Here is a 23,313-nt window from a genome sequence, read left to right on the forward strand (position 1 = left end):
CACTCCATGGTGCGCATTGGCACAACGCAAATCGTGTAGGCGATCCTAATGGACCAAGGGATTTTCATGGTCACGCTTAGCTCGGTAGACACAGCTCGCGAGTTACTTGCCAGTTCACCATATGCCTCCACGAAGGGGGTCATATACATGGTCCCTTGGTACAATGGCTTTACTATAGAGGCATTTGCACTCCACAACAGGTTTCTTCGGCACCTGGTCATCCTTCTTTTCCCCGACCTGGCGATAGAGTATCGCCAGTTGTTTGCTAGAAGACTTTGGACGGCTCTTCGGCACTATCCTTCCCGCATCCTTCGCGGATGCAGTGACAACTGCAGGAGTCCCAAAGGTACGGGTGGCAGTGAAAGAGGTCAAGAATATCCCACAGTTCCTAGAGATTGAGGCGGGCGGGCACTCCTTAAGGCAGCAGGTCATTGTGACAGGGCAGCCAGGGCAATGCCTGCGCTGCCACGACTTTGGGCATCAAGCAGCAGGTTGCACGCGTTTCGGAGCCAAGGTGGCTCCGCCGACAAGCCTATAGGTGGACGCTAACAGCTTCACACGAAACCAAAGACGAAAGAGAGGGAGACGGTTGGGGGGGGTGGGGGGGGGACCAACGTCTTAGACCCAGCCTCGGTAGCAGGGAGCAAATGGGCGAGCGACGCCCCCGACAGAGCACTCCACATCCCCCCCCTTGCCCACCCCACCCGGCAGGACCGCAGCCCCCCACATCCACCACCCGCGCCACAGACTACCTCTCCTGAGTCCCCACAGCCCCCACACCCATCTCCCCCCACATCCCATGTCCCCCCCCCCCCCCACTGACCCTGGCCCAGAGCCCCCTATTTCCAGGGCCACTAGCCTCCCCCCCACACCCACCATGTACCTCCGTCCATCCCACCATCACTTGATCATCCTCCCCCCCAACACCCTCGTACCGAGCACCCCCCCCTGATCCGCACTTGATTCAAGTGATCCCCCCCAGACCCTCCCCCCTCCTCCCACAGGAGGTAATGAGCCACACAAGCCTACATCCTCCTCGCACCAACAGTCCTCCCCCTCCCACACAGCCACCAACATCCACCCCTACCGCCCGTCACACTTTCCTGAGACAAGCATACATGTTGCCACAGGAGTTTTTCCGCAGTGGCCCATGGTTCTACTTGAGAGTTGTGGAGTGCGGAGAGTTCCCACTACCTCTAGAGGTGGGGATCTTCATGGTTCGTAAGTCAAGGAGGGGCAAGGTTCATCTACTAGCACCACCGGATGGAACAAACTACGCCTTTTTTTTTCAGTCCTCGGTTCGGTCAGTCACACGTTTCTCCATGAGCTTACACCTTGCATCCTGGAATGTGAATAGCCTCCACTACAGTGGGGCATGTGGTTCCAGGAAATCGACTGTTTGGCAGGAGCTGCAGCCTGCGCTTGCCGGACGGATCGATATCTTACTTCTGCAGGAACATAAGCTCACCCATATGCAACTCTATTGGTCTGAGTCTTACCGGTTGTGTATGAGACCATGCGACGATAGTGGCAGGAAGAGTGCTATGGATCAAATTGGATATTGAGGACTCGTGCCTTGGAGTCCTTAATATCTATGCCCCTACGGAGGTTAGGGCACGCAGCAGATTTTGGGTGGAGATCGCGGAAGGACTCCCACAGGTGGACTCCTAGATTGTTGGAGGAGACTTCAACAACCTGGAGGCTTTCGAGGACCAGCAGGACAGAGGGAGAAACTACCAGGGCATGGCCGGGGAGGAGTAAGAGGCATGGGAGGTCTTTCTACTGGCAGTAGGAGCACGCGATGCCTGGAGAGACCCTGCCTTCCACAGGAGGGAGAGGTCGCTGGGCTTCTCTCGGGGATACACGCGGCTAGGTGGAGTTTTGCTGGAGCGGTTGGACAGGTTTTATATGGGAGAGTAGGGAGGCTCTCGGGGAGGCCAGATTGGGCAGTTGGCAGGCACCACGTTGTCCGATCATTGCCCGGTTCTCCTGACACTAGATCCCCCAGCATGTGCTCTAGATACACGATCTTGTCGGATCCCTGACTCAATCCATAGGAGGGAGGAGGTAACGAGACAGATAGAGCAGATTTGGACGAGAGAGGGGAGCAGGAGGGACCAGATCGCAGAGGAGGTTGCAGAGGTCCTAGCTGAGTTCGAGCAGAATCTAGCAAGAGGCAGCCATACAAGCTAGGCAGCAAAGCTGGAATGAGGAGAGAGCACTCCGGTGGGACCTTGTAGCCACGCAAAGATTATTACAGGAGGTTCCAGGGGATCCAACTCTCCACGCACAGGAGCTGCGCGCGCAAGCAGCCATTGCTGGCCTAGAGGACACACGCTTAGAGTTCTCTTTCCGCACCTCAGCAGCATTCTGGGCGCGGAAGGGGGACACGATGTGCAGGGAGTTTTTCCAAGTGCACCAGCCTTGCACCTCAAGAGAGCAGATATGCAACCTCCGAGATCAGTATGGGAGGATCCGTTCTAGCCCACACGAGGTGATGGAGATTACCACCGACTACTACAGTTGCCTCTTCCAGCAGGAAACAGCCTCAGCTAGAGAACAGCGATATAGATAGTATGACTGGGATAGCATCTTGTCCCTCATCACAAAGGAAACAGGACGCTCCCTCCTAGCCCCCTTTACAGAGAAGGAACTAGAGAAGGCTTTCCATACATAGGACGGGTAAAAATGCCTGAGAGAGGATGGCCTCTCTAAGGCTTTCTTCACTACCTTCTAGGAAGTGGTGAAGGACACCCTACTGATGGCCTTTCAGGAGATTTTCACTTCAGGACAGATGCCAAGGAGTCTTTCGGCAGGCCTTATCAGTCTTCTCCCCAAAGGGGGAGACCGGTTGGAGCTTTCCTAGTGGAGATCAATCACCTTATTGTCTATGGCCTATAAGGCGCTGGCAAAGATGATTGGTAGGCGACTATGTCCCATGCTTCCAGACATCATTCATGACACACAGACAGCCTTTGTCCAAGATAGGAAAATCCTGGACAATGTATTTACCTTCTTTGAGGTGACAGAGTGGGCCCAGCACAATGGGCAGAGACTGGCCGTACTACTCTTGGATTTTGAGAAAGCCTATGACAGGGTGGACTGGGATTTCCTAGAGGGCACCATGGTGAGGTTGGGTTTCCCCAAGGCTTGGATTTGCGGAGTCTCCGCACTTTACAGATCGGCCACCAGCAAGGTTCTCAAAGGAGGTTGGCGAGGGGAGGAGTTTTGGTTGGAGATATCGGTCCAATAGGGCTGCCCCCTGGCCCCGTACCTGTTCCTTCTCTTTGCAGAGGCAATGTCTCACTTCCTCATGTCATGTGTGAGCGGATTACGTGGCCTCCGACTTCCAGTAAGAGAGGAGACCGAGTTGTTAGACTCAAAGTATGCAGATGATACAATGCTCTACATAGAGGACGACGAGTTGATGCTCGAGAGAGTGAGGCTGGCTCTTGAGGTGTTCTGTTCTGCAGCGGGAGCAAAAATCAACTGTTGGCGAAAGTCGGTTGGTTTCCTCACAGACCAGGACTCTAGCACGGAGTGGGGCGTCCACCTGGGATTTAGATGGGTGAGCAGAGAACAGACCGTCTGGTACCTAGGATTCCACGTGGGACTCGACATCACTCCCGCGCAGCAATTTCTTCCAGTCCTCGATTCTATTTGGAGGAAGCTGACCTACTGAAGCACGGCTCGCCTCTCACTAGCCGGCCGAGCCTTGGTGGTTAACGAGGTCCTCCTAGCGATGGCCTGGTACATCGCCTCATGTTGGTGCTTCTCCTCTTCCTGCGTAATGCGGCTTCGCCGCCTAGTGCGGAATTTCCTTTGGTCCGAGTCAAACGGCTGTAGGGACTCCAGGGCCAAGGTGGCGTGGGCAACCATCATACGACATCGGTCAGAGGGAGAGCTTGGGATCATAGACCCAAAGTATCAAAGTATGGCCCTCTTGGGCAAGCTAGTTATCCGCAGCCTCACACCGAGAGGACAGACCTGGAAGGTCCTATTGCAGGAGGGTCTTCAAGATTGTAGACCGAGGCTTGGCGGTGAGTGGAGGCCGTCCCTGAGATGGATCTTCACGTCAGCCCAAATCACCCACCCCTCAGATCACCCTTCCTACGCAGCTTGCTCCGCGTGTGGCGAGGCCTCTGTAAGGCCCTAATCCAAAGCCCCCCAGGCTACCAGGAGGAGATAGATCGTCAGTCGGTGATTTGGAACCCCCAGGTCAGGGACCGGGAAGGGACACAGATTAGTGAGCACCCCCACATCCAATGGGCTGGTTGGGAAACTAGCCCCACTCGTACCATCAGGATATGGCGGGAGGTGTACAGGATGGCAGACGAGGAGGTGCTGCAACAAGTATCAGGCTGCCAGTGAGGAGTGGAGCTGAGGAGAAGGGAGATAGACGCAGCAATACCTCAGGAATGGCTTGCTCCCCCGATATGAGAGCCGATAGAGCCCGAGGAGGTATGGGCCGCTAGGTTTTCACCAGTAGGCATCCCCCTACAGGTGGCAGGAAGAGTGGGTGGCGCTCCGCCTGGGACCTTTTTCACAGTGCAGGAGGGGGGGCGTCTGGCTCTTGACAGAGGGCAACGAGATAAGGGGATAGCTCTCCTTTCATGGAAGAGGATTCGGGTGATTGGCCTTCAGGGGAAAACATGGCAGCTAGACCCTTTGGTCTTTTGGCAGGAGCTCAGGGAGTGGCGCCTTTGGATCTTAGAAGGAAGGCCACTTGATGAGCTCGAGTGGGATCCGGGAGAGTGGCTTTGGCCGGCCACTGTGGTCGCCAAAAAGCCACAAAGATTCCTAGAGTACACCACCAAGATTGGTAGATACGTACTGATGCAGGAGGATATGAATTGGGCACCGTCAAGTAGCAGGCACTGGGCGCAGCACAGCATCACGAAGCCATTCTGACGGACCTTCTGGCGCCGCCTATGGGACACCTGGAGGCCGAGAAGGGTATCGTATTTTTTATGGCTGGTGGCACATGGAGGCTTGGCGGTGGGAAGCTGGCTCACCCCGATGCAGAAGGAGGGAGTTTGTAAGCACTGCACACAGCAGTCTATGGAAACCCCAAAGCACTGTCTTTGGTCGTGTGAGGCGGCACAGCTTGTGTGGAGAGAAGTATACCGCATCCTTCACCGCATAGCACCCAACCTTGGATGTATCTCTTGGGGAGCTTTCTCCTAGCGGGCGGTCAGCCAGGGCCATCACCTTCTGTATGAGGCCGGGATGCAGGATACGATATTCATTATCGAGGCAGGGTCGTGCGCAGTGCTGGGTTTAGAGGCTCTATCCATCCACCAGGTACTGGAGCCCACACCAAACCGCTCTGAGGTATGGGAAATCATAGGGAGTCTTGCTGATTGGCATATTTGGAAGGCGCGGTGCCAGGTGGCTTTCAGCGGAGAGAGACTTTCAGTACAGGTGGCCTTAGCAGAGCTCTGGACCTCCATCATCCACTCCCTTCGAGACCGATGGGATCAGGTGCAGGGCAAGTCCAGGGCTCGTCAGGAGCTCCAATGTCATTTCATGTGCACTTGGGGCGGCCAGGACCTATTCTTCGTGATGCAAGCAGGCAGCCCGAAATGGCGGCCAAGACCTATCATTTCATGTGCACTTGGGGCGGCCAAGACCTGTTCTTCGTGATGCAAGAAGGCAGCCCCAAATGGCGATACACCCCCCCTCCATGGCTTCTTGCCCCCAGACCGCCTTGAGAGACTTGTATATATGATGTATCTGTGATTTTCATCAGCTCCAGCTTGTCTGTTGAGCATGAGTACTCCGTTTTAATCAGTTTTTTTAGTAATATAATCAGCCACATTTTACTTGCAAAAAAATTTATTAGATTAATTTTCACTAATTAAAGGCTGAAAATTAATATTTAGTTATGGATAATGTTGGAAAAACCATTTGGGAAGGTTGCCACTTGGCAAACTTGCCCATACAGGCTAGTAAAAGGCTGAAGAAGAGAAAAAACGAGATCATTCTTGCTGTAGCAAATATGGAATAGTTGTGAGGAGCCATGGCCAGCCTATTTTCAGTCGTTGCAGCCAGCCATGAGCGAGTTTTGAGAAGGCTATTGCAGATTCAGATCCTCCACAGCTGGGCGATTGCATCTAGGTACAAGGTGACAACTGATTTGGATGTCTCAGCTATAGACGACAGCATTTAATGCTATTGTGGCAGGGCAATAGCTACATTTGATTGATTTTCACTCATTCTTCACGACAAAACTCTAAATTTTCCCTCTCTACAGCTTTTTCTCTCATCTCCCAGTCATTTCACAGCCTTGCTCCGAAAATCTCAGCATTTGGATCCTTGGAGGCTGAGAAATTGCAAATTCCTCTGTTGTAAACCCTAATTTACAGCAGAAATTAGTATTTAACAACAGCCTCGGGAAGCATGCCGAAAATTGGAAGCGGATTTTTTAGGGCTGAAGGTGAATTTCAGCTTAATTCAAGTGGACTAACCAGCTATTGAATTTGGGGCATTTCCATCGTCTATGAAGTGGGTGAAGGCCAATTAAGTGCCCAAATCAAGGGGCAAATCAGATTGAAGACTTGTTGGTCACTTTGGACAGTAAGGGGAGTTTGGATTGCAAAGGGGATCGGAAGAATCCCATTGTAAATCAACTTCTTCTTCAATAAAGCTAAAGAAATACCGAAAAGGTCGCCAATTTTGGAGCCAATCGGGTGTGCGTTGTCCAAGATCAATAGGTAAATTTGTATTTTCAGATTTGCATTTATTGTTTGTTTCTGTAATAAGTTGTAATCAGGGATTTACCACTCATCCACGGAAGGAAGACTGGTTTCAACCATGCTCGTGTAAGAACTCGAAGAACTTATGGGAGACAAACTCACTACCATTGTCACCCCTTATAGTACTAATATGAAGACTTATCTGATCTTGCATAAGGTGCACCGAAGCAAAGAAGTATGTGAAGTGGATATTAGCCGCAAAGTTCAACGTGAATCAACCTAAGGGGCCCCTCAACTCTATGAGTGGTCTGCTGAGGGAAAGGTGTGCAAGGTTGTTTCCCAAACTTACAAGATTTACCAACATACTTGGACAATTTCGCTCATGGAAGGCCCTCAACCATTTGATGCCGCGATAGCTCATAAACAGATTCAACCCAAGATGGCCTAGGCGTAAGTGCCCAAAATGCTTGTCATTTTTCGGTTTCCTAGTGAAAGCTAGGGCATGAAACAAGGGCTGGGATGGGTGAGGCAGAATTTAGCCATGGCTGCTGGAGAACAGGCAGAAACCTTTCCAATGCTATGAAATTCTTCTCTCAAGACAAAAAAGGAGCAATAGAGATTTCTGACTGAAGCTCATAGCAAGAAGAACGAGTGTGTAGTTGAATTTTGGGCTGATCAATCCATGAAGAGGCTGGTCATTGCACCTCTAACTTCCATCTCTCTTCCTTATGGGCACTACAAATGTTTCCTGGACCAAAGGAAACATGTCCATCAAGTTCAAGTTGAAGGGGATGGGAAGGGTGCTGCAAATTTTTGCTATGGCTGCTGGAAAACAGGTTGAAGTCTCTCCAATGAAAGAAAACTCCTTTCTTGAGCAGAAATCTGATGGCCCATTTTACAAAGGAGTTGGAGGAGCCAATTCGGGCACTACCCTCAAGTAAGTGTCCAGGGGAAGATGCACTAGATAAATCCTTCTTTGTGAGCTACTGAGATCTTATCAAAAATGGCCTTCACTCAGCCTTTCAGGAGATTATCGCATCATGGACTATGCTAGAGAAACTCTCTAAGGGGCTGATTCATCTAATCCCGAAAGGAAGTGGAGATAGATTGGAGATCACACAGTGGAGACCGATCACCTTGCTTGGAACTGCCTATAAGATCCTCGCAAAGGCGATTAGTCTCACGCTGGCACCATTGATGTCAGATATTATACACCCCACTCAGACAGGATTCGTCCAAGAGCGCAGCATCTTGGACAATATCTTCACCTTCTGGGAGACCACAGCTTTGGCTAGATCCAGGAGGCAAGACCTTATTGTGCTCCTTCTTGACTTTGAGAAGGCATATGATCATGTGGATTGGGAGTTCCTCGAGGGCACAATGCTGAGGATGGGCTTTCCAGAGCAGTGGGTCAAGGGTGTAGCAGCTCTCTATTCTTCAGCACATAGCCAGGTCAAGACTGAAGGGGCAAGAGGAGATAGATTCAGCATCCATAGATAAGTTAGACAGGGATGTCCACTTGCTCCATTCTTGTTTCTATTTGTAGCAGAGGCCGTGAGTTCCTTCTTGAGAGACAGATCTACAGGTATCAGAGGCATCACGCTATCCATCCTTGAATTTGAGGAGCTTCTTGATGCCGAGTTTGCTGATAAAACAGCAGTTTACTTGGATGGGAATGAGGGCAACTATAGAGCATTTGTAACAGCCATGGAGACATTTCGCAAAGCATCAGGAGCATTAATTAATTGGCACAATTCCTTTGGATTTTGGATATGCGACACCAAACAGCCAGAGTGGTGACCACATGAGGATTTCACATGGGTTCCCTGCGGGACCACTATGAGATATCTCAGATGCCACATGGGGATTGAAATTACCTCAGAGCAACAGCTGGCACCCCTTCTTTTGAGCATCAGATAGAAGCTTTTGTATTAGAGCTCGGCGAGACTCTCACTCGCAGGGAGAGTAGTGGTTGTCAACCAAGTTCTTCTTGCGGCCATGTGGTACATCACTTCTTGTTGGGCATTCTCTAGGTCGTGTATTGGCCAGGTGAAATGCCTCATCAGGAACTCCATTTGGTCAAGAGGAGATGGGAGTCCAACCAGAGCAAAGGTGGCTTGGGATGTCCTCATACAGCCTAGATCCAGAGGAGGATTGGGAATCATAGACCCAAATAGTCAGAGCTAAGCCTTATTGGTCAAGCTCATTGTTAGGGGTCTGCTTCCAGGTGAGGAGCCCTGGAAGAAACTTCAGATGGGAAGGCTAGAGGACTTGATACTTATACATGGAGGACCATGGCAGCCCACCATTCACTGGATATTTCAGGAGAACAGCACCAGAGATTTAAGGAGGAGCTTCGAGGTCAAATTTGCAACTGCCATTATAAGAGCTTGGAAATCTGTATCTCCACGGCTCCACCAGCTCCTCCCGCAACTACTATTGAAGAGGAGGAAATAGCCTCTTCTCTTTAATCATTATTTAAGATCAGAGTCAGGCCACACCATTGGGCAGTGGACACACTTATCATGGGGGAGATTCTCTTTACAGGTCGCTTCATCAGTGGGGGGGTGGTTTGCATTTCAGGAGTTACCATCCGAGACCCAAAAGCACGGATTACAGGGTCTTAGGGGAACCAAGGCTATGATTGAGGCCGTGATGAAAGGGGTTCCACCAGATTGGCAAACTGAAACAGCTTCCTCTCAGAGACTTGGATTGGTCTTTTCTCTACAAGGGATATCCTTCTAGCATTCATTGCATCTAGCAGAGACAGGACATTCACTTTCATAGTTGAGGAGGATGGCTGCCTCCAACGAGAGGACCTTGACCTTACAGCACTCAGTGGCTGCTCCAGGCAGAGAATCATAGTGGTGGCACACTTTCAAAGAAAATGGCACATAGACCCAAACCCAACCACTTGTCTTATAGATGGATGGAGATATTGGGTATACCGAAGGAGGCCTCTACAAAGACTTCAGTGGGATCCAGGAGAGTGGGTGTGGAGGGATCCCTTCCTTGATAGGCCACCTGACATCCCCTTCTTTGGCTACAGTACTAGATTGGGACGGAGGATACAAATGAGCAAGATTAGAGCAAAGCCTGTAGCCATCCCTCATTGGCATAGAGAGGGAGTCTCAGATGAGTTCGTATACGACTTTTGGAGGCAGCTACATGACAGCTTCAGGCCCAGGAGATATCTCTCTTTCTATGGCTTCTAGCCCATAGGAGTTTAGCAGTTGGCACTTGGCTTGGATATGGCAGGGACCCAGTGGCTTGCGCGCGATGTTGTGAGCCAGAGGAGACACAGAGACATCGCTTATGGGACTGTCCTAGAGCCCAAGAGATTTGGAGGAGAGCTCTTAGGATAGTATTCCATGGTACAGCAAAGTCCATGGTGGCGACATGGGGGGCTGGAGCTTGGGTCACAGACAGAGGTTCAACATGCAGCTATGAGGACACTCAGGGGAGCATTTCTTTTCTCATCATTGGACAGCATCTGAGCAGGATCCCTACCCCAGACTACTCACAAACACAAAGGACTTAGGGACATTGTCACTGATGGGAGCTGATTTCCAGCATTATAGCTTGTTACATATGGACTGCGAGATGTAGCCAAGTCATTGATCTTCAGGATATACCCACTGGGGAGTCTTTATCGAGGATTTGGACAGAGATAGTCCATACTCTCCGTGGGAGATGGGAGAGGTTGCAGGGCAGCTCTGAGAGGATGAGGAAGAAAACAGAGGCTTTCTTGAGGGTTTTGGATTCAGACACCTTCTTTCACACTACTCCTCTGATGGTCTGGCACTTAGTTACTCTTCACAGAGTTTACACAACCATTGTATCTTTGATGTACTTAGTTACTCTTCACAGAGTTTCTTGTACTTTGTATTTACCTTAGGGGGCCTTTCTCTGAGGTGTTATTGATAGAATTCTCTTTTCTTGGGAAAAAAAAAAAAGCAATTGCTTTGGGTCAAAACTGCCATACTGCAGCACCAAGCAGACTTATTGGATTGGAGATTCTTTTTGGCATCACAAGGAATATGTGGAGAAGGACAATGTTACAGAGAATCATGACACTGGCCATGGCTACCTGAGACTCTACCCAAGATCTAATAGCTGGAGACCATACTCGGCAAATTATGAGACTATAAATTATTTTGGTCTGACGCAGATAATTTACCATCTAAAGCTAAGAGCAGCCTTGGTGAGCTTTTAAGTCTACATATTACTTAACATTATTGATTATTTAGAGGCTTAGCAGTTTACGATCTTGCTCTTTCTGTTAGTCTGGACAATTTACAGGCATCGCTAACTGTTCCATCGTTCTACAGACTCCTATATCAACCTTAAAATCATCTTTCCTTGTCCCCTCTCAAGCATATAAAATTTTTCTGAGAGGCAAGAACTTACAGGGAACAGGAGTTGAGTCACCCACATGAAAAAAAGTGGCCCAAGCAAAGATGAAAACTCAAGTTGTAATGTTGTTGCCGGTTTGGGCATTTCTGAGACAAACAACAAGGGAAGTTCTGCAGTTGGCCCTCTTCTCCAACGTAGGAAAGCTTGAGCAACCTGGGAAACAGATATAATATGTCATATTTCTGTGCCTATTCTTCAAGCCTACACAAAATAATTTTCAATGCACATTGAAGAATGTATTATACATTGTTTCGACCACTGAGCACTCCCGTTGTCATTTTGAAACACAAGTAAGAATCTATATCAAAATGGATTAATTTCCACCTTCACTCATGCCTATCTGAATGCATCAGAAAAATGGAAGACATTTAAAATGTTATCCTTTGAAGCCTCTAGACTTTAATGTACTCTCCTTTATACCTCTGTTAATATAGACTAAGTGAACTTAAAACCATCAATATGTACTACAAAATTTATTAAAGCCTCGGCACATGTGAAAGCTCTTTTTCTCAAGAAAAGAAGAAAGAAACAAAGAAAGATATATTAACGTCTACATAAGGCCAATGTGGGCTATGAGACAAAATCCAGAGTACATCCATGTCTAATGGCATCTCATTAGTAAGGTGAAGATGACATTAAAATAGGTGGCCTATGAAACAATGCTGAGAATAATTGTACGATGTGACTATGCTAGAGTAGAACAATAACTAGTGTGGTCCCATTGGTAGAAAGAAAACGAAAACCTAATCTGATAGAACTATTTACAAAATCTGTGGTGGAGACTATAGGTTGTAGGTGATCTCAAGGTCTACACATGATCTCAACTATGATGCGGTCCCTAACTGCTCCACTGATATGCCTAGTAGTGAACCTTCGGTGCATGATGATAATAGCTCTAATCCGTTGACTATGGTGAAACCTCCTCGGACATGGTCCTAGTAGATGGGGTCGTCATGCCCAACGAAGTGAAATGGCTCTATCTAATGTGACTCCACAGCATGGAATGAAAGGTGTTTGGCGGGGTGGCTCTGTCTCTACTAGGCTAACAATGTCAATAGGATCTGATCTGGGAAAAAAATCTGTCACTGCTCATTGTGTGGGTTCTTCTAGGTGAGCTAGCCTCTTGTCTCGCAATAGTGTTGTGCGGCACCTTTGGAGCTCTAGGAGGAAAAGACCAAGGCATCTTTGGTCCTCATACTCTATAAAACAATGAAGAGATCCAAACCATAATGGACGAGACAGTGGTATTGTCCTCATATGTCATAGTATAGTGTATATCTACATTTATATTGCTCCTCTCTCTTAGACTCTCAGCAACGCTAGCAAGATCCTATCCTCTGTTGGAGTATCCATCCATTTTCCTATCTCCATCTGTAGCCTATGAGTGGAGGTGTAAATCTGTCCAATAGCAATTTGTATGTTGTGAGAGAGATGGGCGTCCATGTATACTGGCCAAATCATGAATCCATCATTAGAGAGACATAAGAAGTGTCTTCGGTAGAACTCCATCCTCAATCCTAGAGGGAGTGGTGGGAGTAAAAAAATACCCTAATGCTTCTCATTATTAAGACCACCCAAAGTAGATAATACCAAATCATCATCACCATGCATTGTATCATTCACTGGTAAGACATCTATAATGCTTCTCACCTTCAAACATACTCATTTATAGACATCTTCCCATTCTTCAAGTATTCAACTCTTACTTGACTTGAAGCTTCATGGAGTCAATCTCTGCCCTAGCGGTATGCATCCTCTCAACTATCCATCTGCATCCTGGCCGTCTCTCCTCCTCCCTCTGTAGGCAGCCAATGATGCCCTAGCAGCTCTTTCCTTCTCTAGAAGGCTGTGTCTCCTCGTGGCCTCCTCTCTAAAGAGGGAACTAATCTCCTGTAGGCTCTCATCCAAGTCACTAACTGCCCGTCCAGCTAAGAAGGGTCTAGATCTCCAACACTGTGTGACTATTTCTCTAAGATCATCCTCATAAAACAAGTGCTCTGGAATCCTGACACTGGAATGAGGTCCCCCTACTCTCTCAAGAAGAAGTATCTGAATCGGTGAGTGGTCTAAGAGGGTCATGCCAAATATGATGCCTGTAAGGCCGCCTCTGTCGCAGGCCCAATCATCCACATAAAATCAATCGATCCTGGAGAAAGTCTTGACTCCTATCGCCCTGTCTCTCTTGGAGAACTGAAGTAAGCCTATGATCCTGCCAAACTTTGTTGTGAACCATGGGTCTTGGCCTCTAATCTAGAATAAGAACTCCTCCCAAGCAGCCTGCTCTCCTCCCCTAATGATTTCTATGCATTTGCCTCTCCTATCCTCAAGAGCCTCCACCGTGTTAAAGTCACCCCCACCATCCAGTGATCAACCTGTGGTAGAGACTGACTGAGGGTGGTCCAAAACTGTCTCCTGTCTTGTTGGCCATTCGGGGCGTAAATGGCCAACAAACCAATGAGTGCCTCCTCCACTCTCACCGAGACCCACATGGCTCTCCCTGGAATCAGAATACCCCATGCCTGTACCGACTGAGTCCACTGCTCCCCAACACATATACATACTCCAGCCTGTATCTCGGTATAGCACCTAAAACTGCTGCCCAGTAAGTGTGACTCTGACCTAGCAATAGCTTCCCGCAACATCGGGATATCCTGTCTGCCGAAAGATGATGCCTATAACATAAGAAAATCAATCGATCCTCCTACTAGAGCTCTGTGCAAATCCTATCGCATGAGGCTCCAGCCCTGCCTAAAGTGACGACCTCCGAAGCCTCGTACATTCCATGAGAGTATCCTCATGGAGTGTGCCTCAACCTCTCAGACCGGCGTGGCTGTACAGCCCATGCTTGCCTCTGCTGCCTCCTAGTATATACCCAATCATGTGTCCTCTCTGCTATCTCTGCCGCGGGGTGTAATGGGGGGAAGTCCTCAAAGTAGGCATCTGAGTCCTCTACCTCCTACTCACTATCCTGGGCTATCACCGCCTCCCCTGCCTGTTGTGTGTCAGGTATCTGAGATGGGCTAAGCTCGAGAAGCTCAACTTGATGGATCAATGGTCTGGGGGACTGTGGCGTATCTGAAGCCAGTTGTAGCTCCTGAGAAGCTACTCGTGTCCCTCCCTCCGCGGGCTGAATCACATCCATCTACAGTGCTGCCCCTATCAGTGGCTATGGGACCTCTAGCTCTTGGGCATCCAAAGGAGCATCTATGGGAGCACTGGGGGGCTGCATGGGCTGACGGCCTGAGGTCCCTGATCACTCTCCACCATCTCAGCTCTAGGCCCTCGTGCCTCTGCCCCTCATCAGCACGCTCTCTTAGCTAGCACTGTCTCCTCCTCTGTCTAGCCTTGCGCCGTCTCTGACACCCTGCAACACTCCTATGGCGCGTCTCAAGTCTACCACCTCCCTCATCCTTGAAGGACGTCTGGCATCGGCGTGTCTTGGGGCATTCAGCTGCAAGATGTCCAATCATCCTGCAAGCAAAGCACTGACCAAGGAGGTATGTATAAGAGACTGGTTGGATAAGAAAGCCCCCATGAATGGAGAGAATTCTAATATTCTGGGGAAGGCCTTTCAAAGACTCTGTGGGTATTATCACTCGGACCGATGGGTATCTATGTGGGCTTTCTGAAACTGCGTCAGCAAAAGTCCTATCCGTCTGTATGACGTGGCCGAATGAACTGCCAATCTCAGAAATGTATGGCGTAAAATACTCATCAAGGCCAAGAAAAGAGATGGTGATGGTAGTGCCATCTCCAAGCAATGAATAGTCCCGGCCCTCAATCCATCTGTCAAAGTATGCTACTGAGGTCCTGACATCAAGCGGGCTGGTAGCAGCGCTGCCTCCATCTGCTCGGGTCAGCTGAACTGGAGTCTGAAGCATCCCTTTCCAAGGGGCACCACTCGCGTGATCCTGGCTGGGGTGCCGGTAAGAGCAGACTGGATGGAGTCCTTAAGACTGTGGATAGGCGGACGATCTCCAACCATTCTGCAGGTCAAGGATGATGCTTCTAGGGCTGTCACTCTCTCCTTGAGTGCCAGCTCTGTCCCCCGAGCAAAGCGGATCGGTGGGAAGGCATCGGCCGAGTGTATGCGAGGGGCTGCACTAGAACCCCTTGGGGATGGTGGAGGACCGGCTACAATCTCGGGCGATACACTACATGTGTCGGTGGTGCGGGTGCTTCCTGGTCTGCTGGCGCAGGGTATAGCCGCTGGTCTGCCTATTGGGGTTGTGCAGGGGAAGGGGAGATGGATGTTGCTTGTGCAAGGAATCTTACAAAGGCTGCAAGGGTGGATGAGGAGGCTGAGGAAGTGTCCATGGCTGCGAAGTGAGGAGAGAGTGCGAGCAAAGCAGGTTGAGGGCAGGGCGATTGCTGTGAGCCAGGGAGGCAGCTGTGGTGGGATAGAGGAGGCAGCTGTGATAGGAGGTGGAAGGTGAGGCGGCAGTAGGAACAGGGAGTTGGCGGCAGTGGCAGTCGGCCAGCAGGGCGAAAGGGGGGACGGCAGACCAAAAAACTCTAGCTGGAAGAGAACGTCTGAGGAAGAGGTGCTAAATACCTGCATCTGAGGCAGAAGGAGCTCGCCTATGTCACTGTGACTGTTGGCTGGCTGGAAGGTCGTCAGACTGCTGATTGTGGTTTCCCTTTTGACCTGCGCAGATTCAGCTTGTGACGTCGTGAACAGATGAGGTGAGATGAACAGGACACATCACAGCATCAGGCATCAGCATCTTGTCAGGCGTCATCCCATCAGGTGTCAGGCGGTTCTCACACATTTAATAGCCATTATGCTGCCTTACTCTTATTCACATACATAAGAGTTTTGAATCAAGATGCACTTTTACATAATAGTCCAATTTTCTCAAGCAAAGCAAGAGGTTTCAAGTACAAAAAATAAAATAATAGGTATTCACTTTAAATTGATACCTACCAGATTCATAACCCGAGGTAGCCGTATGAGCCCTGGAGGTTTTGTAGTAGAAGGGCTTCTCATGCTATTGTTATACCAGATAGTCACATCAAACTTGTCCATAGACGTGTTTCCAAAATCAAATGCTGCAAAGTTTTGGAATCAGAGGAAGATTTTCAGAGCTACACAAAAAAAGAATTGCTGAAAAATAGATGAACCAACCAGTAGATATTTCATTGATCTCGTTGGTTGGGTTTCCTTTGCAGTATCCTTGATAAATCTCTTTATTTACATAGGTGTAGTTGTCACGCCACAACAATAATGTCTCCAAGCAAGTGTAGACAACTGCGGTTGACACATTAACAGATGAACTTGGTATGGACAACAACGAACTTAAGTAAAGTTGATCTGCAAGAAGTCCAAATTCCAGATTATAGCTGTAATATTTCAGTTATAGGATAGTTGTGAACATTATCATGGTAAAAACTCCTAATCAAGAATTCACCAGATCATTTTCTTCATCAAAGAAAAAGTTTAATCCAAAACAAATGTAAACACAGAAAGCAAGACAACATGAAACCCTTGCATACATGCATAAAGGAAGTTTGAGCAGTCAGGCTGCAGGATATACACAAAACGGCCAGATAAGAATGCTGGTTCAATGTAATTGCTTGAAGCTATCCCATAAATCGTTCCCTGTCAACTTCGTGAGGCATATTCAGTAATATTGTTGTACATTCATGTACAAGCATGGAAATTATAACTCAAGTGAAAGTGGCTTCATAGAAATGCTTTAATTGTCAGATAACCATAGGCTTCTACACATGTTTTCATCATTGTTTGTATTGAAGCATTCTGAAGGTTTACCAGGACAAACTCTGATAGTGCAGAAAGAAAATCTGATGTATTAGTTGGCATGGAGCTTGAAAATAAGCCACTCGCCAGTTCTACATGAACAAGCATACCACAATCATTGTGATATGACTTCCACAATGTCTCTGCTTAATTAACAGGCAGCCAGTATTTAAAAGTGGAGATGCAATTGTTATAATGTCTAGGAAACAAGATTGTTATAATCTTAGTGTAAAAAGAGGTACCATCACTGACAGATCGATTGTTCCCAGTGTAAAGGAAGCTTGCAGGGCAAGCGCCCATCCATCGACAAGATATATCTGGCAGCCCAGGGAATTCACTCTCATGGTCATCAACTGCTCTATACTGAAATGCTGGAACTTGCAAAACTGCTGGCCATTGTGGAGGTTGTGAAATGGCACAGAATGCTGCTTGTGTTGGAGTTGAGTACTCTACACCACACTTCTTCTTACAAATGGATGTACCATTTGCAGGTGCACATATGCAGCCGCAACTATGACTAGGACCACTGAGAATTTTGTTGATGATCGTTTGAAACAGGACAAGTAGTACACACAGAACTACTGGAAAACCAATCAGGCAAAAATTTGTCGTCATCTTCCGTTTCTACAGAGCAGACAACCCAAATCCATGAGTTTGATTTTCACTTTCACATCCAATATCATATGTAAGGGTGTTCGATATTAGTTGAAATATGACATTCTGTAAGAGTATATTGTTCTTTATTTGCAGCAATCTTGAGTAAGTTATTTTGTTAGCAGTTTATTTCAAGGATTTGTCATAAATATAGGTTCCTAAATTTTCTGCCTACTAATTATTCATAGTCATTTTTGGTCTAGTTTCAAAGAAAAGAAATTGCTACATTATTGAACACCTCAGAAATTGAACCTCCTCAGAAATTGAACCTGAGGTAAGAAAATACAACGAGTGCCCTCTATAGAACTTCAAAATAACATCCAAACACTAAAGGAAGTCTGCTACCTGGGTTGAGTTAAAAGTCAGTCTTGCAGTCTAAAATGTCAAACCGCGTCTGACTTAAAACTTTGGATGCAAGTTTATATGAATCCCAAGTCTGTAGAAAAGCATCTCTCCTCCTCCTCATGTGCTCCGAGTCACCCTGTAGTCTCCTTCATCTCCCACAAAGAGTGAACTATCGTTCAAATCCTGGGGAGAATCTCTGCAGTGGAGACATTCCTATAGCATGGTTGTATCTCATGGTCCAGATGAATGGAGCAATAATGCTGCCAATCATCTCCCGTGTCCTTCAGTCCAACCCCTCTGTGAAAAAACAGGACTGAGAATCCTGCTCAAAAGTTGCCCAGAGATGAGGAAAGACTACCCTGGATATCTTTGTAACAACGTGCTAGGCCTCGCTCAGTGATCTGTCTGTGGAAATTCCATAGACAATGCCTCCAGGTGTCCTTTGGATCACTGCATCTTACAATTTATAGGATCACAGAGCACATCTTCACCTTCTTAAATCAGCTAGATAGAATCCCAGAAATCCCTTAAAATGCAGAATAGGGCACATGAGAAGAGGATTTATTGTTTCTTTTTGGATTTCCAGAGAGCTATTTTAGAACATAAGCTCAGTACATGGGCAGAGAGACGGGTTATACAGCACAGGGGCAGGCAGGCTTTAGGAGAGGGTTCACTAGACAATCATATATTGACCCTCAGAGTTATTATAGAGGAGGGTAGAGCATATGGGAAGAGAATTTATTGTTGCTTTATGGATTTCCAAAGATTATCAATTTGAGACACTTCCTTCTATTTCATTGGAACTTGCATGCTTCATGCAAGGCTTCCACGTCCAGTTGGCTGAGCCATTTCCTTTGTCTTCTGGGATTGGAAATTCCAGGGGGAGATCAGTCACCTTCTGTGTTCATGCTTGTAGAACTTTGATCATCTTATCGTCGCTCTCCTAGTTGTCAAGATCCACTTTCATTGTTTATTGCAAGCCTTGTGGTTCTCCTTCTTCTGACTCTATAGATGCATCAGAATCCAATGGTTCCATGTACTCTGTTGTGGACATCATGACTGCAGACAGGCCTATGATTTTTCCCTCTGTTGGCAGTGAATGGGCCTCACTAGGCTCTAAGAGTGCTGGTGACCAAGATCTCATCTCTCTCACATCTTGGCCACAGTAACGCATGTGACAAAGGTGATCTGATCTTGAACTCAGTGTCAAAATCCGCCTTCTTTAACACTATGGTGGCAAGACCAAGTTGAGCTTTCAGCCCCTCCACTTTGTCTATCTTGGTCATGGAGGCGGTCATGATGGCTTTTTGATATAATTCTTGTTGCAAGGAGATTGCATGTCTGCACACAACTACCTATCCCTTGCATTGGCTTTCACAAAATAGGGAATTGGTCAAGTCCATGGCCATTCTCTAAAGAACTTCTGCAAGTGCTTGATTAGCTCCCTCCTCTACCCTGGTTGCTGCTCCTGTTAGGCTTCCAATGATTTGCCTTACCACATTTATGGCAAGTAGACTGCTTTCCGTCCTTGTTTTTATCATCCTTCTTTTTCACCTTCCCTTTATTTTGGGAAGCATAACCTATAGAGCCTCATATGTTTGAAGGTCAAGACTATTCTACTGCTCCTCTTGGTCCAAGACCATAGGAACCAACTCATCCCACTTAAGGGTGTCTGTTGGCCCTAAAGCAATAAAGACAAAATAGAATGCACTAAATTGGGTTGGCAACTCGTGTTGAGCTAAAATATGCATTACTTGCTGATTAGTCTCTTAAACAGCTCCAAAACACACTAAAAATGCTCTTTTAGAGTAAAACCCTAAAACGGGGAGCGGTTCGAGAGAGTTCAGTGGAAACCCTAAAACGGGGAGCGATTCGAGAGAGTTCAGTGGAAACCCTAATTTTTGGGGCGCCCTTCCACATCTGTAAATAGACAGGCTGCCCCCATTCCATGATCATCCTTGTTTGCAAGTTACACCAGCCCTCACACCCTCAGCTGCTGTTGGCAACCAATTTCCAACCTGCAGCCCGCCTCCATCTGCTGTCCAGCCATCATTGACTGCAGCCACCTTATGCTCCAAGCTGTTCCCAGACTGTTGTTCAGCCTGCTGTCCATCATCTCCAGGGTTAGCCAGCCTACGTTTTGCAGCATTGCAAGCCCTGACACTGTCAAACACTGTTTCAGCCTGCTGTTTACAGCACACTCTGCACAGTTTCTAGCCTCCGATCAGTGGTACATTGCTGCGTTTACTAGTTTCCAACCTCAAGATTGAGGCGTTTTGGTGACCAGCCTGCTGACATTCACTATTCAGCACTCCTACACTCCGACTCGTGGGCATAGACTCGGGATCCGTCTTCGGTGGATGCCACACTCCAACATTGCTCTACCCTTGAGCACACTATACACTCTTACATTCATTTACAGCATTCATTCACTTCAGAGTTGTGTTCTCTCTCTCCCTTCTTCTATTTGTGTTTGAGTTTTTATGTTTGAGTTTTGAGTTTTGCGTTTAGGGTTTGAGTTTTGAGTTTTGCGTTTAGGGTTTGAGTTTTCCCTGTGTGTTCGGGAAATGGAATCCATATACAAACATGAGAATGATGCGTACAACAGTGAGTCACTGGCTGCCTGGGCACTGGCAATCGCTCCTCTCTCCGACACGAAAACCACTCGAAGAATGATGACAACTAAATGAGAGGAGGAGAAGCCACTGAATAAATAGGCCTAAAATATACCAAATATGGCAGCTGGTTGGCCAAAAATAAATACCTAAATAATCACTAAAATGACCACTATAAAATGCCCAAATTGCCCAATGATATCAAGCATAGCCTTGACTCACACATGAGCTAACTTAACTGCTAATAGCACTTCAGGGTTAGGGCATTGAAGGGTTGCCATGTGGGTCGATGATGGGGGGACGTCATGGAGATTGGATGGAGAGACCAAGCATCACGAAATGGATGTGAGATTGTGGAGGCCGAGAGTAGAGTGAGTGAGTGGTGGGCGCCTCCGAAGTCGGTGGTCAGTCGCGGATTGTCGAATGTACCTAAAAAGGAAAAGGAAGTGCACTACCTATGGGATGTGCCTACCTCACCGTGCAGTGCGGGGTGTTCATGCCAGTGAAACTGGGAGTTGGATCGAACCTCAAGGAAGCCTGTGGTATTGTGCCATACTTGAGGACCCAGCTTGTGTACAACAGGAGGTGCTGTGGTGGGTGCAACTTAGGGAGATAGGTCCAACCATAGGTGAGCGCAAAACTCCCTAGGTGTATCCTACCCTTGATGTGCCCTAAGGGTGAAGTGGGGGGACAGGGAGGGCTAGGGGTTTAGGCACGGAGCTGGCCAACCGAGGCCATCGGATGCACCTAACTTAAGAACCCCTAGGTGCGATTTTTGTGACACTCTGTTACATGAGAAGCTCCTTGTTCCTTTATTTTTTCTTCGTGTGGGTCTTTGCTTTGTTTTCTCTTTTCTTTTTCTTTTTCTTCTTTTTTTTGAGATACATTGAGAGGGAGCACGCTAGACATCATCTTAATGCTCTAGCTACATTTCGAAAGGGCCTATGAGATTTGCAAAGGAATGCATGGCTTTACATGTAGCCCTTTTCGTTAATCCTTACATTGAGAGGGGTAGTACAGAGGAAAGGATGATTGCATTTTGAGAACTTGCTATCACTTATATCTTCTAAAAGGCTCATGCATGCAAAAAGCTGGCAAGAGAGTAGCCCTTAACATTAGGCGAGTCATTGCACAGTTGTCTATGCCTACATTGATATCAAAAGAGGAGTGGCAAGCACTCTTCTTGAGCTACTGGTTTTTGTTTTAGTAGAATTCGCAAGAGGCAAAGATAATTACAAGTGGTAAGGAAAGCGGGGTCGGGGCATACCGTAAACTCGTCCAAAAGTGAATAATGGAAGGTCAGAGATCTTATGCTCCAAAGGTCAAGCATTCTTTAGGAGTAACAGCATTGACGTTGTAGATCAAAGGGAAGTCGTACATGCCATGCTTCCCCTAGTCAAAATCCACACCATGGCGCCTTGGGTAAGCCATGTAGGTGGGATCATCTCTTTCATATGGTAGCATGTTGCAAAAAGCCATCCATGCCTCAAAATTGGTCCCTGATTCTTTGACGCCATTTAGGTTGGGCTTCATAGTCTTTGACCTTTCTTGGCCCTTCTGTGACCTTATCTTCCCAGTACCTCGCAGGCTCTCTTCTCCATAACGTGGGATTTCTAGCCCTCTCATCGAGCCACCGCTTTCCTAGCCTCTTTGCGACCTGGATGGCTTCTTCGACCACTAGAGGGGGTAGCGCTCAATTCAACGCAGAAGGGTAGAAGAATTCAAATTCAAATGATGTGCACCTATTCTCCCACTGCTCCCAATGGTTTAATTCCAATGCCCAATTGATAGGCAGTTGTTCCTTAGTTTGCAACATCTAGACATCGGGCATGTCTTATGGTCTAGCATTAAAGTTTCTCCTTGTGAAGTTAGCCAACTCTCTGCGTTTCCTTTTGGCCTCGATGATTCTTTCTGCGGTGGTAGGATCTTCTTCTTCTTGGCCTTCTACTTCCGTTGTCAAAGGTGGGGGAGGGCTTTGTTTACCAACTATGCCTCTGTGTCAGCACGTTGACCGCAAGGCTAGGGCCATTTGCTCATCTTCTCTATTCAACCTTTCCTCGTTTTCTATTTGCTTCCTTCTTCATTCCTCTTCCTCCTTTCTTGACCCCTCTTCCATCTTTCTTACTTGTTCCTCTTCCTCTTCCTGTTGCTTTCTTCGTTCATCTTCTAATTCTCTCGATTCCTTTTGTGTGGCTTCTACTTGTCTTCTTCTGCCACGGTTTTCCTCCTCTTCCCTGAGATGCTCAGCTTGATTTTTCTTTTTGTGCCTTGGCTTGATGGGACTGAGCCCTCCTTCCCTTCCTCACTAATGGTACTCTCGCTCGAGGCCTCTTGTTATTATTGGACTTCGGGTGGAGCTTTCCTCTTTTCGGGTGACTACACGGGCGATCTGTGGGCTAATGAGTACTCAGGGGTTTCTTCTACCACTTTCTGTCTTTCCAAGTCCCCAACAGCCTCGTGGATGATGGCGGTGAGCACACCTCCAAAACCTATGTTGGAGGCCTTAGCTACTAGCTTTTTCCTTGCATCTCCACTATGGAAGCCAGAGACTCCCCACCTACTACTCTTGCTCCTATGACTAGGGCTTTCGCTGAGGTTTCCACGATCTTGCACACATAGCCATTCCAATTGATTTCATCCAGCGACTTGGCCGTGAGGCTCTCAAGCAATGGCACTCCAATCCTGCTCATCAATACATTGTACCTCTGACTGGAGAATAGAGCACGACTGTCTTTGCTTGCAATTTGATGTCGGAGTCGGGGATGTCGGCTAGGCTAACTCCAATCGTGTACACTTGGGCCTTGTCCATCCCTAGCATACTATA

At 47.7% G+C, this 23,313-nt stretch overlaps 1 protein-coding gene across 1 annotated transcript in view; it reads right to left on the reverse strand.

Moving 5' to 3' along the window:
• The window catches only part of LOC148014506 (ABC transporter A family member 8-like), a 123,141-nt gene that overhangs the window by 87,611 nt on the left and 12,217 nt on the right, over nt 1-23,313 (reverse strand). The window contains exons 2-7 of the mRNA XM_087666938.1: nt 17,118-17,499; nt 16,888-16,967; nt 16,611-16,716; nt 16,243-16,428; nt 16,042-16,166; nt 11,109-11,267 (exon numbers count right to left, since the gene is read on the reverse strand). Of these exons, the coding sequence (XP_087523064.1) occupies nt 11,109-11,267; nt 16,042-16,166; nt 16,243-16,428; nt 16,611-16,716; nt 16,888-16,967; nt 17,118-17,499 (1,038 nt within the window). The remainder of the gene's footprint in view (nt 1-11,108; nt 11,268-16,041; nt 16,167-16,242; nt 16,429-16,610; nt 16,717-16,887; nt 16,968-17,117; nt 17,500-23,313) is intronic.

Source organism: Lygodium microphyllum, chromosome 25 (assembly GCF_053477565.2).
Source record: "Lygodium microphyllum isolate KBCC chromosome 25, Lygodium_microphyllum_v1.1.10, whole genome shotgun sequence".
In the NCBI taxonomy this organism is placed as follows: domain Eukaryota; kingdom Viridiplantae; phylum Streptophyta; class Polypodiopsida; order Schizaeales; family Lygodiaceae; genus Lygodium; species Lygodium microphyllum.